This window comes from Olea europaea, unplaced genomic scaffold (assembly GCF_002742605.1).
Source record: "Olea europaea var. sylvestris unplaced genomic scaffold, O_europaea_v1 scaffold437, whole genome shotgun sequence".
NCBI classification, from domain to species: domain Eukaryota; kingdom Viridiplantae; phylum Streptophyta; class Magnoliopsida; order Lamiales; family Oleaceae; genus Olea; species Olea europaea.
The window spans coordinates 156692-174059 of record NW_019262676.1 but is presented as its reverse complement, the minus strand read 5'-3'; the positions used below and the strand labels follow the sequence as shown (position 1 = coordinate 174059).

The 17368-nt window shown below is 33.1% G+C and overlaps 2 protein-coding genes across 2 annotated transcripts in view; both read right to left on the bottom strand.

Annotated features, from left to right (window-relative positions):
- Positions 1-990: 990 nt before the first annotated feature.
- On the bottom strand, positions 991-3964 carry LOC111387902. Its single transcript, XM_023012510.1, has 6 exons — positions 3859-3964; positions 2833-3747; positions 2492-2667; positions 2301-2434; positions 1553-1851; positions 991-1055 (listed from the first exon to the last, which is right to left on the bottom strand). The coding sequence occupies exons 1-6, from the start codon at positions 3962-3964 to the stop codon at positions 991-993; spliced, it is 1695 nt and encodes a 564-aa protein (XP_022868278.1).
- A 3757-nt stretch (positions 3965-7721) lies between these two features.
- The window catches only part of LOC111387901 (sister chromatid cohesion protein PDS5 homolog A-like), an 11143-nt gene continuing 1496 nt past the window's right edge, over positions 7722-17368 (bottom strand). The window contains exons 7-28 of the mRNA XM_023012509.1: positions 17109-17300; positions 16793-16975; positions 16171-16325; positions 15952-16078; positions 15666-15815; positions 15521-15580; positions 15281-15417; positions 15055-15172; positions 14820-14951; positions 14490-14689; positions 13538-13694; positions 13159-13299; positions 12523-12603; positions 11373-11990; positions 11183-11284; positions 10762-10841; positions 10104-10155; positions 9910-9996; positions 9190-9227; positions 8710-8873; positions 8236-8552; positions 7722-8145 (exon numbers count right to left, since the gene is read on the bottom strand). Coding sequence (XP_022868277.1) covers positions 8098-8145; positions 8236-8552; positions 8710-8873; positions 9190-9227; positions 9910-9996; positions 10104-10155; positions 10762-10841; positions 11183-11284; positions 11373-11990; positions 12523-12603; positions 13159-13299; positions 13538-13694; positions 14490-14689; positions 14820-14951; positions 15055-15172; positions 15281-15417; positions 15521-15580; positions 15666-15815; positions 15952-16078; positions 16171-16325; positions 16793-16975; positions 17109-17300 — 3339 coding nt within the window. The 3' untranslated portion in view covers positions 7722-8097. The remainder of the gene's footprint in view (positions 8146-8235; positions 8553-8709; positions 8874-9189; positions 9228-9909; positions 9997-10103; positions 10156-10761; positions 10842-11182; positions 11285-11372; positions 11991-12522; positions 12604-13158; positions 13300-13537; positions 13695-14489; positions 14690-14819; positions 14952-15054; positions 15173-15280; positions 15418-15520; positions 15581-15665; positions 15816-15951; positions 16079-16170; positions 16326-16792; positions 16976-17108; positions 17301-17368) is intronic.

The window sequence follows — 17368 nt, the reverse complement described above, 5'->3', positions numbered from 1 at the left end:
AATCAATGGAGAAACATATTTGATTAATGGATGTGAGCAATTTTTTGACCATTACAACTTACAGGATGATTTTGTTTTAGTATTTGAATATAATGAAAATTCAACATTCAATATGAGGATGTTTGATCATTCTAGATCGGAGGTTACATACGGCTTTGATGTTGAAGAGGATGAGGCTTTACATCTGGATAATTCTGCATTTGAAGTAACACTAACGCTAAATCGAAACAACCATCGAGAAATTGTAGGCTATCTTTAATATATCATTCTATATTTACCGTTTTCACATTTTTTTAATCTTAACATCAGCATCCATATTTTTTTGAAGTCTATACCAGGAAGGTTTGTAAGACACCATCTACCAAGATATGTGCGGAATGTTCGGATTCATGATTCTTTACATCACAACTGGGATATCACTGCAAATTCAAGACCAAACGGTGTGATGCGTCGACTTACTGTAGGCTGGGCCAATTTTTTGACAGAGAAGCAACTACAAATTGGAGATATATGTGTATTTGAATTATTAAATCGTGAATCTCCAATGTTCATGGTTTACAAAAAAAACCACAACGATGGAACTCTAACTCGTCTATGAAATTTTGCACACCAATAATGTTTAATATTTATGTTTATCCATTTCACTTTTTCATTAATTATCTTAAACTATTGCATAAAGATTTTTATAAAAATTACACTTTTTCCTTTCTTTTCAATTAAAAAATACTACAATCTTTCTAACTAAAACATAATATTCTCTTATATGTTATATATTAATACATATATAGTTACATCAACACACATATATACATGGATTCAACTTCAAGAAGATGTTTAAAAGTAGAATGAACCTGTGTGTTTTGTAATAATATCACTTACCATAGGAATATATTTACAGAAGAATATAATTATGGAATGCTAAAATGATTAAGTTATTTTAACTTGTAGAAGTGGTTTCTAGAAATGGTTTCTTCATCTGTATCTAAACTTCTAAATATCAGCTTTCCCAATTGTATTCATATTAACCACCACGCAACATCTGACAGCTACACAGCCTAATATGAATAACAAATGATGATTAGTAAACAGAAAAAAGTAAGACAATTAAAAAAATTATGTGTGATTAATACTTATATTCAGAAAATACAAAACATGACGACTAATTAATATATTTCTGGAAAGAATAACTTCAGAAATCGTTTTTGCAATGATAAAATTTTGCAAAATTAATATTTCATCATGACAATCAGAAATCATAAGTCTAGATTTATTATTAATTTTGTGTTTGTAAAAACAAATATAATCAATAAAGAATTATAACAAACAATTAAGCATATACTTGAAGATTCTAATATTTACCGTGAACTAAATTCAAGATTTCATGATAAACAATATTTTTGGTACAACAAATATGTAATTTGTTTTTGACAAAAGGTTTGATCAGAACTTTTTATATTTTTTCTTGTTCTAGCTCGGGACAATGCAACATACAATTGGCCATGGGAAAATATAGGTTTTGGAAGATATAAGCCAACAAAATCTAGAGTTTGACCTTGAGATTTGTTAATAGTCATTGCAAAACATGGACGAATTGGATATTGAGTTCTTTCAAATGGTACAGATTGTTTATCGCCTTCAAGAGGAATGAATGGAATTCTAGGTAAAAATACTTGCTTTTCACAATATTCTCCTGTCCCAATTTCAGTCAAGATAACATTCTGCTTAAAATCACGACAAATAAATCTAGTCTCATTGCATAAACCTTCTGCAGGATTGATATTTCTGAGCAACATAACTGGACCATTTTTTTTCAATATGAGCTCATGTGGAGGTATACCGTCTAGAGCTAGACTATTCAAAAAATCTTCATCAATAAAACCTTCATTTTTATCAATCACTTCATCAAAACTAATAAATGTAACTTTCTCTCCCGAAATTTCTTTAAGCAACATATTGTTTATTAAATCTACATATTCATTTTTTTGGGTTAAAATAATTATATTCATCATAATATGTAGGTTGTTTCCATATGTCAGGAAATTGAGAAATACAATGTTAATTAATTCCTTCAATGATTTAAATTTATCTTCAAAATTGATGGTAATATTTTCAGGAAGTGTAATCATTTGGCATAAATGTGTTCTCTCTCTTCCATTCCCAATTTTCAGTAAATATTCACAAAATGAAGGATCTAATTTAGCTCTCATATTTTCGATTAATGCTAGTTGTGTAAAAGAAGACCATAAATGCGAAAAAACTAAACTTGCTTTCATTATATCATCTTTTGTTCCTCTTTGTACTATTGGTAAAACTTGTCAAAAATCTCATCCACACACTGACTTTTCCCACCAAATGGTAATTGACATTCAGTAATGTCTCTTAACATTTTATCTAAAGCCTCAAAAGCATATTTATGAACCATTGGTGCTTCATCCTAGATTATTAGTTTAGCCAATGTTAAAAGTTTACCAAGCGCAGACTATTTACTCACCGAACAGTGCATATCACAACTTACTTCAAGCGAAATTTTGAATCTTGAATGTCTTGTTCTACCAGCTGGTAATAGAGATGCAGCTACACTTGATGATATCGTTGTTAGTGTGATAAGATTTCGAGACCATAGACAAAAAAGTAATGCCTTGTATAAATATGTTTTTCCAGTGTCTCCTGGACCATCAATAAAAAACATTCCATTCTTATCATTTAAAACACAATCCAAAATAATATCATAGGCATTTTGTTGCTCTTTATTTAAACTCTCACTATAATGTATGTCTGATTAAAAATTAATATTAGTTATTTTTTCGACAATCATGGTTTCAAAAATATCACCATCATTTATAGTTAAATCAAAATCTACCAAGCAAAAATCAATTATATTCTTATCAACACCTTCTAAGAAAGAATTTATATATTGTAAAGCTTTCATCTCTACACTTTGTTGTGTGAAACCTTTATGTAAATAATCTTCTATCATGAAATTTTTAAATTTATCCCATAAATTCCTTGGATTTGTAGAACAAGATAAACTCAATACATTGGCAAATAGTTGTTGCAATGATATGAGCATTTGGTAAGCAACTGCCTCAGATAAACACATCTCAGAATAGTTATTTCCACTAAGAAGACCATGGGAAAGTGCTGCTTCAAAATAAGTAGATAAAACAATACCATTAACTGTTTTTAAATATTCAAAAGATTTTGACCCTTTAATATGATTTAGTAAAACTCTTAAAAAATACCTCTCACCTTCACATGGATTAGCACTGACTATTCTACCAATAACATTTTTGCTTTTTCTGGGAGTCCAAATTCGCATGGATGTATCCCATACGAAATAGGTTGGAAAATCTTTATACAGTAGAGTTTTTGCCTTTTCATTTGAAATATTCATTCTAAAAAATTCTTTTAACATTGTTCGGTAAACAAAATCCTTATTTATAACCTTTGATAAATCATATGTCTCCTTGTATGTAACCGTTTGAGCATCTTTAGTATGTAACTGTAAAGAGATTATTGTAGGAGATATATCAAATAAATCAAAACTAAATATCCTCCACATAGTTTCAGGTGGAGATATCCATCTAATTGTTTGGTAGTTTGAAATCTCATCAATGAATTCTTCGTTTGTTTCTTTATTTAAAGTAAAATGAATGTGGTCATGTCCCTTATATACGTACTTGTATAGATATTTAACAGTTTTAACAGAAGAACACACCTCCACATTAATGTGAAAATCATATTTAGCTAAAATGTAAGGATTATACGGTACAACTCGTCTATTATCTTACATACACCCTTTTATTTTAACACTTACACCATCATTGTGACACTTGAAAAGTGGGTAGGAATCATTACCCAAAGAAATATTTTCAACGTAATCTCTCGGATATTTATTTTTACACACAAAATTCTTTTCCAGACAAACATTCTTAGGATTCAAATTCTCACAAGTACCATGCATCATATGTTTTATAAAAGTAGCATGTAGTTAAGGGTATTCTTTTTGTCTGGTATTTCTGATGAGATAATTTCATCGACTTGTACAGAGTTTCCGATATCAGAATTTCGTTTAAATATAAGGAGAAAATGAGCCTAAGGTAATCATCTTTTCTGAAATTTAATCACATAAACATATGCAGCAATAGGACCCAACAACGTTCTCTTAACCAAATCTATCTTCAATTCCTCAAACTTGGCACGAAATATTCGTACTAATAAATCTGCTCTATTCTGTATTTCATCACTGTGTTTCAATTCACATTTTATTTCAGGTCAACTTGGATTACATGTCATCGTGAAAAACACATCTGGTTTACCATATCTCTAAACTAAAAATATTGCATCCATATATCTTTTAGTCATGTTCCTAGGACCCCCAACAAAACCAGAAGGCAACACTAATGATTTACCAATTTTATAACCTCTATTCTCACCATTTTGTATGCTATCTACAATTCTCTGATATAGTTCAGCTCTTATAAACTTTTGGTTATTACGAAAGTAGTTTAATCTTGTTGTTTCAATTTTCACATACATATCCACAACATATTACTGTAAAAGTCTGCCAGCATGTAAAAGAATACAATTATTTACACACCTGATTTGAAGCTTGTAACAAGAATATTCTTGACATGATACAGTTATTCGTTTTTTCCTTGCCTTCAAAACTGGAAGAAGGAAAAAAATATATCAACAAAAATTTCATTCACTAAATTCAATTAATAACATAAATAAAATTGTTTAAAAAATAGAAATTACTAAAATCGTTTACCATAGTCTTCTACTTCCAATAATTGATCCGTAGAATGAACATGATTAACTTTTATTAAATTCTGACAAACCCGAGCTTGTGAAACACTTACATTCACATTTTCAATACCTTCATGCCATCCAAGTTCTCCATACGAGAAAAGTAGTGGATATTGGAGAGGATCATAACAACCATAATAGTATTGAACTTTATATGCATTACCTGAATGCCCATAAATTAATAAATCCTGACCTCTTGTATTTGTAGATGGGTCATCGTCAACCCAAACTACAGCCACTTTTTCTGATGTTGGCAATTTATATACTCTTTGATTAACAGCAGGATTATACTTTAGTAAAATACAACATGATTCTAAATCAATAACTTCACTTAATCATCGGAAAAACTTTGAATAGGGATTTTTGTTTAGAACATTTATCAACTTTCTTAAAGTAAACTCACAAAACTTGTCAGAAGTATTCAGTCTATTACAAATTTCATTTCCAGTATCATAAAAGTATAACTGTAAATACGTTGGATTCTCATTCTTTTGCACAAGCGAGTTTATGAAATGGTATACTTGTCCTTGAACTCTAAAAGTATATATGCCTTTATTATTCTTACACAATTCTGTCTTACTTAACACTAAATGAAGTAAACGCAAAATGATTGTTGTAACTACGAATAAAATTTTTAAAAGCTACAGCCTCTTTAGATGTGGAAGTAAATAATTCATACATTTCAGAAATTATATCATATAACTGTAATTTGACATTTCCATCACAACAACAAAAGTCTTTGCTTTCTCTATAGAATTTTGTAGTACCACAATAACAACAAATTTTAGAAGATGGCAAAACATAAGGTTGATCAGGAATACTTCATTTACAAATTTTTTCTGCATATTCAACACTCATGCTCACGTCGCCCGATTCTCCTCCTAATTCAAAACGTTGATTAGCATCACCTACAAGAAAAATATCAAAAAAAAGGAAATTGTAAAAAAAAAAAGCATTCCATATAAATAAACTAAACATAAACATAGTTATATATAAAAAATGCCCAAACAAGAGTTATTAAAAAAAAAAAAAACTTCAAAGAGTTCGCAGAGATAATTGATCTTTGTGAATTGTGTGCGGAGTGCAGAGGAGTTTTCGGACCAATAAACAAATACAACAAATACAAGCACAACAAGATAATAAACTAAAAACTATACAAAGGCAAACACTAAAAACTTTTTTTAAAAAGATGTAGAAGTAAATAAATCATACTAAAAACCTTTCCATCATAATGACAAAATCCTCTTCTTTTTTTCTAGATTTTTGTAGCAGGGGAATTAGAAGATGACAAAACATAAGTATTTCCTTTACCAATTTTTTCTGCATATTCAACACTCACACTCATTCCCCTTATTCAAAATATTGATTAGCATCATAAAAGGAAGAAAATAAAAAAAAAAGGAAATTATAACGAAAAAAAGCATTTCATATATAAAGAAAACTATATTATATAAAAAAAGACCGCTAAAAAAAATTTCTTCGAATAGTTCGAAGACATGAATTCATCTCTCCTAAGTGTGCGGAGAGTGTGGAGTGCACTCTCCGCACAGAGCGGAGTCTTCAAAAAAAATTTCTCTGACAATAACAAATTAAAATGGCAAACTAAAAACTAAATATATCTCTGTGAATTGTGCGCGGAGTACGGAGGAACAAAAAACTATACAAAGGCAAACACTAACAACTTTTTTAAAAAGATGTAGAAATAAATAAATCATACTAAAAACATTTTCATCACAACAACAAAATCCTCTGCTTTTTTTCTAAATTTTTGTAGTAGAAGAATTAGAAGATGGCAATATAGAAGTATTTCATTTACCAATTTTTTCTGCACTCACACTCATTCTCCTTATTCCCTTATTGAAAATGTTAATTAGCATCATGGAAGGAAAAAAATTTGAAAAAAAAGGAAATTATAACAAAAAAACATTTCATATATAAAGAAAACTATATTATATAAAAAAAAACCGCTAAAAAAAAATCTTCGAACAGTTCACAGAGATGAAATTCATCTCTCCAAAGTGTGCGAAGAGATCACTCTTCCCTTCGCACTCTCCGCACACTTTTCGCACAGTGCGGGGCCTTCAAAATTTTTTTCTTTTACAATAACAGATTAAAACAGCAAACTAAAAACTAAACATAATTATTATATAAAAAAACAACTACAAAATTAGCTTGTTCAAATTGGTAAAAAAAAATTAGTAAGCTGATTTCTCGTAGAGAGTTCTGAACTCATGCACCATCTGGCACCTCAATTTTTTATTTTTGACAAAATCTGATCAAAACAAATACAAGCATCCAAAAAAGCATAAACACTACTAAATACAACATGTTAAACTGAAGGTCCTTAAATGTCGATTTGCAGAACGAGGTTGCACTTCTTGCATCAGATTTTTCAGTTGAGGATTCTCAATGCACGTCTGGTTTCTCTTTCACAAGCTCGCCTATTCTTAAACCAATCACTAACAATTTTTTTTCAGAAATAACAGGATTGTATAACGATAAGGTGAAGACTATATGTAGAATTTCTGCATTATTTGGACTTTTATTTTCTCCATCAAATATGGATCGAAGAAAATCAACCTCTGTAGATGTAGATATCCAACGTTATTGTTGTCTTCCCATGCTGACAGCAAGCTTGACAGCCAAGAAAAAAAAAAGAGAATCAAAGGTGAAGTGAGAATATCTAGTGTGGTCCAACAAAATCAAAATTCAAAAAAAAAAAAAAAATTAGAAATGAAAATATCAATAAAAAGGAAAATAAGGAGTATGATTGTAGAATACGGTTAGCATGGTTGTCGACATGGTCGAAGCAATTTTTTTTTTTATTTATAATAAAAAAAAGGAGGGAAAATAGCGTGAACGGTAAAATGAGATTGCTTTACTGTTGTATCCATAGTTGCATCCCATTCACGTTTTTATTAGAAGTTTGAAAGAGCACAAAAAATTTGAGCATTAAATCATAGCATGATTACAAAATACTATTGACATTGCAAGTATGAAAAACGGACTCACTATCATCATACTTTCCAGTAAGTTACAACTATAAAAAGTTGGTAGCGAAGCTACAAAATATGAGCCAAGAATTATAGCTATACAAAAACTCGACCCTAGCAAAATATTAAGAAGGCATTTGCTCCATTTCAAGACTGCACAAATTCTCCTTCTTACTATCTGTTAAGCTACATTTCTTTTGTTTGCTGTACTCCAGGGGATCTGCATGCGTAAGAAAGGAATTATCTTCTTACATTCCAAAGATAAACGGCAGACTTGAGATAATTTCCCCTGCTAAACTATTGCCCTCCGGTTATTCCAGACTCGACACTTCCACATACCCTACGTTTGACAAAAACTGTATTAGTATAGAGGGTTCGAATGCAAAGACGTATATTTATATGAAAGTGATAGATAGCTGTATATCAGTACAAGAGGCTCGTTGTCTGAATAATCTGCATCCAAATCAGCAGATGCAGTCTTCTTGCTCGGTTGATCTAAAGCATTTGGATGATTATCTACGTCATCTGCTTCTTCAGCGTCCTGCCTGGATTCTTTCCGGGTCCCACCTGATCGCTTCTCGTCTGTAGAATAAACTCTGTTATTATCAGACCTGAGAGCAACACGATGGGGTCTGTCGACATCCTCACTCTGAGTATCTTCAGAATCGCATTCCTCTATTTGTTTCTCATCCTTGCCCGTTTGATCCTCATCAGCTGCACCATATGCAAACCTGTATTTCTGTTCCTCTGAATTGTCAAGTAACACAGAAGAGTCAATCGAGAATCTCAAATATAGTGATTTGGCAACATAGAAAAATGAATACTTGACAATAGGACAAAATACCGTTGACAAGAAAAGAAATTTGATTCTATAACCAACAACTTTAGACAGTAAGATCCTCACCTGAGTCTAAATCATCAACATTGGACTTTGGGACGGATTCAGAGTGTTTAACACCAGGGCTTCCCTCACTTTTGGTGGAGAAACTACTCTTTAATACACCATGCTGTCTCTGCTTCAGAGTTTTCCCTGAGGTTTTTGTTCCTTTCCCTCGAAGTGATGGAGATCTGTCAGTCAATTCAAGTACATAAGATACTGAAACACGGATATATTCCTAGTCAACTATTTGCAACTAATTTTCTTGGATGATCTGTACATGCACGACAAACGCACGATATATGCACGACAATTGCATGAAAAACGCACTATACATGCACGATACATGCACGACAAATGCACAACAAACACACGCATGACATACGCACAAGTATACACACAAACTCAGAGAAAGAGATGGCCAATTGAATGAGAAACTATAGTATCCTATCCAACATAACCATACATAACTGTAAATTGGGAATGGTACAAGAAGGTAGAACTTACACTCCTTTAGGACGGGAACCCTTCGTGGAATTTGACTGCTGCACCATGTAGAAATCATGTTAGACCTGAAGTCATCATCATTGCTCAAAGGTAAACCAGAACCAAACACGTATACTCAGGGGCAGAGCCAAGAACTTATTATAGCGTGGGCATAAAGTATAAAAGTTCTGAAATACTGTAGTAACAAAGAATATTAAAATGTCTCAATTGTTCTTTCAATGAATTAATCTTTACATGTTTTCATACTTCAAAATGCTACACAAGGGACTCATTATTAATCATCAAGGATCCATTTGTAAGCATGCTTCTCCAATTTGACATGGGAGATTAACATTGTAATCATAATCAAAATTCTTAGGCTATGATTTGTAAGAAGTTGTGCAACATCAATCCTGCACTACAATCATCAATTTATTCTGTAGGTAATAATATTTTTCTTCCGTAATTGTTTACATATTAAAACAGCCATGGTATGAAAAGATGCAATAAAAATTCTGGAAATGTTTAATCCACACACTTCAAACAAACAAGTATCAAACTTGAAAGCAAACCAGCAAGACAAAAAAGATACAAGGTATGAGAAAGAAATAAACCGAATTTTAGAGTTTTGAGAGGATTTTAGATGTATTTTTTACTCTAAGTCCAGCGGGTGCAGTGGCTGCCACCAAAAATCCGCCAGTACTTCTTATTAAAAAATATGGTGGACATAAATATTTAAACCTTCAAAGCTTTTTGGCCATTGTCAAGAAGTTCCCAGAGCTCCTTCTCTAATTGAAGAACTTCCACATCTCCATCATCGTATGATATCTTTGAAACAAATTAATAAGAAAAACACAGTGAGAGATAAAAGGTTAACCATAATAAAGTTGGTCTCTGTTAACTATAATGAATGAGGAAGCAAAAATGCAGCTTACCACATGCTTCTTTTTTCGGGAGTCAAAAGATTTGACAACACCTTCATAGAACCTGTACAGTTAGACAGTTACAACATATACTCTGTATCTTGCAGCAGCATACTTGTTACACAGTCAAGAAGCAACAATAGAAAACATGTTGCAATGTTATTAATGATTACCAGCACTCTTGTGTTGTCACCTATGGAAACAGGTATTCTATTTCTGGTGTAAAACAGGAACTAAGAAAACATAGCAAATAGGTTGACTCGCTCATAAAGAATGATAAATATTTAGTGTGTGATTATATAACATGGAGGTCAATAACCATGAACTGAAGGAAGTGTCTTATTTGAAGCTCAGTGAAGCATGGCTACCAAAGCTGCAAGAAAGATCTCTATATCTTATTGGCCATTAAGATGAAAATGGTACATACAAGGTAAGAAGATGAAGTTTTCCCCCCTTTTAACATGAGATTGATGCAAACTTGACATTGGAACCATTCAGGGATCCAAAATGTTAAAGAAATTCCTCAAGGGGTAAGTAATTTTGGGGAGAGATTCAAAATTATATTGCCAGAAAATGTTGTCTGAAGCCTAACATCCTATACTTAAAATCGCCCTTTTCACAAAAATGACACAAAGATCATTGTTTTTCAACTAAATCAAGAAACATTCACATCTTATCCGTTGGCCACCAAACTTTGATTCTGCATCCAATCAAGTCCTCTGTGAAACGTCCATTGTCCCTTGATGTGCACTAAAAGAGAAATAACTACCATCAGAATTGAGTGATATTATCAAAACAGAAGTTGCAACAAATTTAGCATTCTAAACCGTAGAAGAAACCAATTAAAATTAACCTACAGCCATTCTGGTTTTTAGTTGGATCTAAAAGGTTATGACAGTAAATTACTGGTTCTCATTATATACTTCATTCTTCAGACCATGGTTTGCCAATTTGATGCATGTTAGATTCGTATGCTTAGACTCTTTTAATTTGCCACATGACGATTAAAGTACTTATGAGTACAAAGCAAGTTCCATTTAAAAGCACAGAACATTATACAAGAAAATGCAGAAAAGATAGGCTGTGTTAACCTTTTCCATCCCAAAAACACTTCTCCGTTCTTGTCTCTTTGTCAATTTGGTGGAATTACTCATCAGACTTGTGCTCTCGGTCTCCACGACTTTCTTAGGCTTCTGGCAAATTGAAGGACATATGAAAACCCACACAATCATTAATGAAACATAATATGCAATTGGGAATTTCATCGGCATTAAAACTTACCTTAGTGTCATGGGCCTTGCCGTGATCTCTATGAGCACGTTTGCCTTTCTGCTTTGAGGTTGAGGAGTTAGATTTCATTTTAGGATAAGAAATTAAGTCTGACTCTGCAGGTATCATGATATCCTCCACATATTTATCTTCTGAACTAGCCTGAAATTCCTCATCTATTTTGGGAGAGCCAATAGAGATTCGCCATTCATTAAAATCAGTCGGATTTATATAACCCTCTGAAGTAATCTCTGAGGGAGATTTGTAACCTTGAGCAGATGATGATCTCCTCTGTGTTGGTACAGAAACATCCTTTGATTCACTACAGATCGTTTTCTCCATCTGACACTTATGACCATGTCTACTTTTTTTATAAACATGTTCATGACTCTTATTAGACTCAAACTGTCCAGTTGTGCCTAAATTATCCATACTTATTTCCTTCACAGTTTTCAAGATATCAATATCATTTTTACTTCCCACTCCAGCAGATGCAAACTCATCAGTCACCTCTCTTTTCCACTTTACTCCCTTTGCTTTCACACGTTTCACAAATTTTCCTAATTGCATCTCGCTGCCATCTGTTTCACTGTCCTTCATGATCTGATCCTCAACAATTTCTATATTAACCTGAAGTTGGCAAGGTGCCATTGGATTAAAATTGTCAAGCAATGTAAGTAACAATGCTAACCTATAATGCACCAACACAGAAAGTGTGTCCGTCAAAATACATGTTGGACACACCACCATGTGCTTTTTCAAAAACCTACTAATATGACACGTCATCGACACGTTGATTATATTATTTAAAATTCTCCATTTATATAGTATAAATTTAGTTTTATACTTGTTGTAAATTTTTCTTGTTAAATTCTTTTAGATATAAGTACCTATTTGTTATTTAATAAAAATTTTAAATTAAAGATATACAATAATTCTGATAAAAAAGAAAATGACTATGATAGAGTGTTTGTATCCGGTGGACACATGTTGGACATGGACAAGTTGTCAGTATCCGTGCAATAGAGGTGCCAACATTATTTATCCATTAGGTTGCAATATTTTTCAAACTTAAAGTTCCATTGTACTTAAATTGTCAAGCAGTGTAAGTAACAGTGCTAAAATTATTTATCCATTAGGTGGCAGTATTTTTCGAACTTACAGTTCCATTAGCTTCAAAATTTAGTGATTCAAAGTGGGCCAAGAAGCTCTTATCAGCCAGCCATGTCTTCTCTTCACCAGCCTAGTACAAATATAAGAAGTATGTCTGTCATGCATATAAACCATAAACAGAGTCATAGAGATCATAATCAGGAGATTTTATAATGTCAGATTGAACTATATGATCAACTGTTGAACAGGATCACTTCTAGTACTCGAAGAAAATATTTCACTGGACCGACTCTATCTACCCAGCACCTATCTATATACCTCCAATGTGTGCATGTGCAGGGATTTGGAGGTTTGTGGGTGGGTGGGGAAGAATCGATCTTCTCGATTTAGGAGTTCAGTTTTCAACTTTCGGTAAAGCTAGAAAGTAACTGAAAGAGGCCCAACTAGAGGTTATGTAATAGAGGTGATGGTGAAGCCAAAAAGTTCCTACTAAACATTACTACAGCATCAAAAAATAATAAAAAACATCCATATCATATGAACATGATTTGCATCTACTCAACAGATATCAGAATCTATCCAAAGCCAAGTAGAAGTAGCAAATTACGTTCCGCTTTCGAGGCATTCAATTAATGAATGCAGATCAAAGAAGTTTCATTTTCAGATAAAGGGAGATTGAGCGTACCAGCAGGTCCTCTCCTTCTTTCTTCTCAAGTGGTCTGTATAGAGTTGGAGGTAACACCACTGATGCACCTAGGTCTTGAAGATTTTTTGGAGCTAATCGCATAACGATTGACAGCCCAAGGTCACAGAGAGCGTAGGAGTTCTGTAATATTTAACATTCAGATCAAATGACGTAAAAACTACACTAATCTCATTAGTTCTCTAGCAGGTATTATTTCCTCTCTTTTTTTTCCTGGAGGTACAACTTCCTCTGTCCTTTTTCCTTTCTTGGCCTCTCGTCTGTGTTTATATTGTACATGTGAAAATATTCTTTCTATTTAAAATGAAGGGATTTCTAATGCTACAAGGTGAAATAAACATGGCAGTATCTAATACCCAACCTTGGACTTGGTTGCATCAAAAGCATCTTCTGAGCGCTTGATACACAGAAAGATAGAATATAACAACGAAATACTTTCTTTCTCCTTGCTAATACTGTCATCAGATTTTCCGTCTTCATCTCCAGTTACCAGCATGGACAGGAGTAAATACAATTGCCTAAAATGGATACATGTCCAAAAGACTTTAATAGCTATGGCAAAGGCATGGATGATGAAGATAAAATTCACCGAGAACCAATTATCATCGCAAATATTTCAAAAATATTTACATCAATTTTATTTATAGGGAGATGCATTATTACAGCTTCAGCTTTATCGTTCCATGCATGTGCTACACAAAAGTTTGATAATTGATTTTACCAACAATATTCACCTCTTTGTAGAAAGCAGTTTAAGAAATTTATATGAAATTCCAATGCCACACATCTTATACTCACATGTTTATTGACAAAAATTGTATTCCTGTTGTGTGTTTAACAATTTACAGAGGACAATCGCTTTCAGAATATAACCCCGTTTGTTAGCAATTTTTTACCTCCAAAAAATAACCGTTATTTCATTATTCCATCCGTCATTTTTGACTTCCTCACTCACGAGTGGGACCTGCTTTTCTCACTAACGGTCAAAAAATCAATTCTCATAATCACTATCGAACAGGTTCAATACATACACACTCAAAGACTATCTCTCATAATTTCTTAGACAAGTTTTCACAGTGTAGATGCCATGAGATGCCTTTTTTTCCCAACATCATAACAGCCCAAAAGAGAGTATTTTTGGCAGTGGAACTGTCACATTCAAAATAATCATTATGAATATTAAATCCAGTCATCACAAGAAGAACTCAAATTAGTGAATCCAAAATTAGCCATTATAAACTGCTTTTAATCTCCATTAGTTCCATGTGAATCTTGAAACATCATTATAAATGATAATTGTCAACATAAAATACCTGTAAATAGTTTCAAATGCTTTGACATCTTTGCATTCATCAACATTAGGACAAGAAGAATGATGAGCAAAACCATGAACCACATATGGGAGAATGTACTCAGGATAAAATGGTGCAGAATTTGCATCACATTGTGTAGAAACTTCGTGTGCCCTTTCTTGCTTCCACATATGTATGATATCATTCAACTTGCATTTGTTCTGCCAAATATATTAGGAGATAAGAAATTTATGTAGGTCTCATCTAATAAATTTGTGTGATGTTTCAAAGCTACGTAAACTGTGAATGTGCTTCCAAGTGCAAGAGACGGGTCAGTTAAGTATATTACACCTCTTCAAAATCAAGCTGCTGATATCCATAATCAAGTACGAAGGTACAAGCATACTTCGGGTCTAAAATCTGGTCCTTTACATATTGATGAACCTTATTGAGTAGTAGCCTTTTTACCTCAGGGAAATTAGTCTGCACAGATTCAAGGTGACTGTAAGAAATTGTTTTTGTGTAGCAGCCGTGAGAACTATCATCGCATGAACAGTGGAATACTGTCAGGTAAATAAAACTCTACCTCAGAAGTTCTCAAGGTCATATAAAAGACATCAACAGGAATTTTATGCTCCCAGTGCCTTGATAGACGAAGAACAGCTTTTGCTGCAGCAAGCTTCAAATGAGCCTTATCAACCGAACTGAAACGTGCCAAAGGAAATCCATGTTAGTGGCCAAGATAATTAAGCAATACTCCAAAATTTACATATGTCAACTCTAAAAGTTCAAAACACCATAAAACTGGTTACCTTGATGCAATGTGTCTTGAGATTTCTCCAAAAGTGAGTATGTTTTTTAGAATTTCCACAAGGTCATCAATACCAGAACGAAGATGAGCATCTTTGACAGGTAAATAACTCTTGATCAATGTTTTAAGACCAAAAATCTGCAAATCATTCAGATTAGCATTTACTGCATAAATTTCTGCTAAGAGGGTGCTCTAGTTATAGATGGTGGTGGGGGGACAAAAAATACTCTGGCAGATGCACCTTTAGTGAACAAATCTCACTTCTGGCTTTCCAACATTCATTCACTTCATCTCCCGATATCTGCAGGTGAGAGCATGTTTTACATGAAATTCCGTAAACAAGAGAAAACAAATAACAGATCAAAATAACTTTTCAAACAGCGTACATGGATGCTCTCCAGTATGTTTTTCTTTATGAACTCTTCAACATTACTTTCTCTTGTTTTAAACACTGGCATAGCAATCCGTGCTATACATCCAAGAGATTGTAATACAGCTGGCAAATGTGACTTTTTCTCAAGCATATCAACAAGCCTCTGTCCATATGAGAAACAAATAGATTATGGCTATCATCGACATCTCTTGAAAAAGAAAAAGAAAAATAAACTCCAGAGGAAATTGAAAAGCCCATGCAGATGAAAACTGGCTATGTATGATTAGGTAATTAGAAACCTTGTAGAGAACAGATAGTGACGTGAAATCATCATCTTTTCTTACTGATGCAAGGGCATGAACTGCATACTTTGCCTGCCTTCGGCTACCCTCAATGCATATTTGCTTCAGCATAAGGTCTAATGATCTAAAAGGAAATATAGCATTTCAAAACAGAAATCAAATACATGCATAAATGTGAGTACGTAAATTACAGATCAATTAATCATAAGTTTATACCTCAATGAAACTCCCAGCTGTTCTCTGATGTTTCCCCCGGCCATTGAAAGAATATGCAAAACACCTTCCTTAAATATTTCATTGTCGTCCTCAAGAAGATGTATCAAATCTTCTTCAATCCCGCCAAGCAGCAAAGGACTGAAACGTACAAGAATCTGAAATTCATCATAGAATATGAATAAAGATTCTAACATTACCAGGAAACAACAAGAGTAGTAAGATTATGAGACTAATCTAAAGAAACTTCCATATAGCACGAAGATTAATCCAGAAAATTAAAATTCACAATTTTTCCATTGTTATTCTGTATATTGATAACCGAGTGGATCAATCATAATTTTCAAGCTCAGATTCCTAGCAACTATTGCACACTGTAGCATCATTAAATATTTTGTCACAAATAATCGTCGCTAGGTGTTATATTCGGGAAAAAGACATCAACAGGAAAACACATATATCGTCACTGAGAGATTGGTAAAGTCGATTGAAAATATAAATTTGTTTCATGTATAGTGAAATGTCAACTTAAAAAGAAATGAAAAAGACACCAAACTGTGTCAATACTATATATTTCACCATTCAAGATCAGTGTGGATGAGAGAGAGAGAGAGTAATGTCATACCACAAGTATGCTCATGCTAGATAAAATTAACTCGGTACTTCCAGAAGATTTCAGTACACCAGCCTCCAGAATAAGTTCTTTGATATGCTCCTTATTGAAAAGTAAATACGAGCATTTTAATGAAAGAGAACTCAGAAACTCGTAGATTTGATGCTTCTGACCAAGGGCCCTCAGTAAATCATTCTGCAGGAGAATCAAGATTGTCTGATAAAACATGGAACATATTTTTGCTATCATTTTAAACTTAAGGGCTTCCCAAAAAGCTGGGAAGCATAGAAGAGAAGGCTCCCAGCTCAGATTCTGTTTAGTGTCTCACCCGTGAACTACCAGCTTGAAGAGAGCTAGTATTTGGATCAAGAAGGCTGGTCATAATTTTCCAAACATTAGAATCTTCTAACTGATCAAGAATCTGAAACTTTTCCTCCGCAATTGCAGGATCAGAGAAAAAGTGAGACATACTATGGAAGCAAACATTAACTTTCTTTCGGATCTCGGTGACATCACCTTCCTGCATTAGGACAAGAAATAAGATTTAAATTAAATCCGGCTTCTTAAATTTTCCTCCAGTTTCAGATT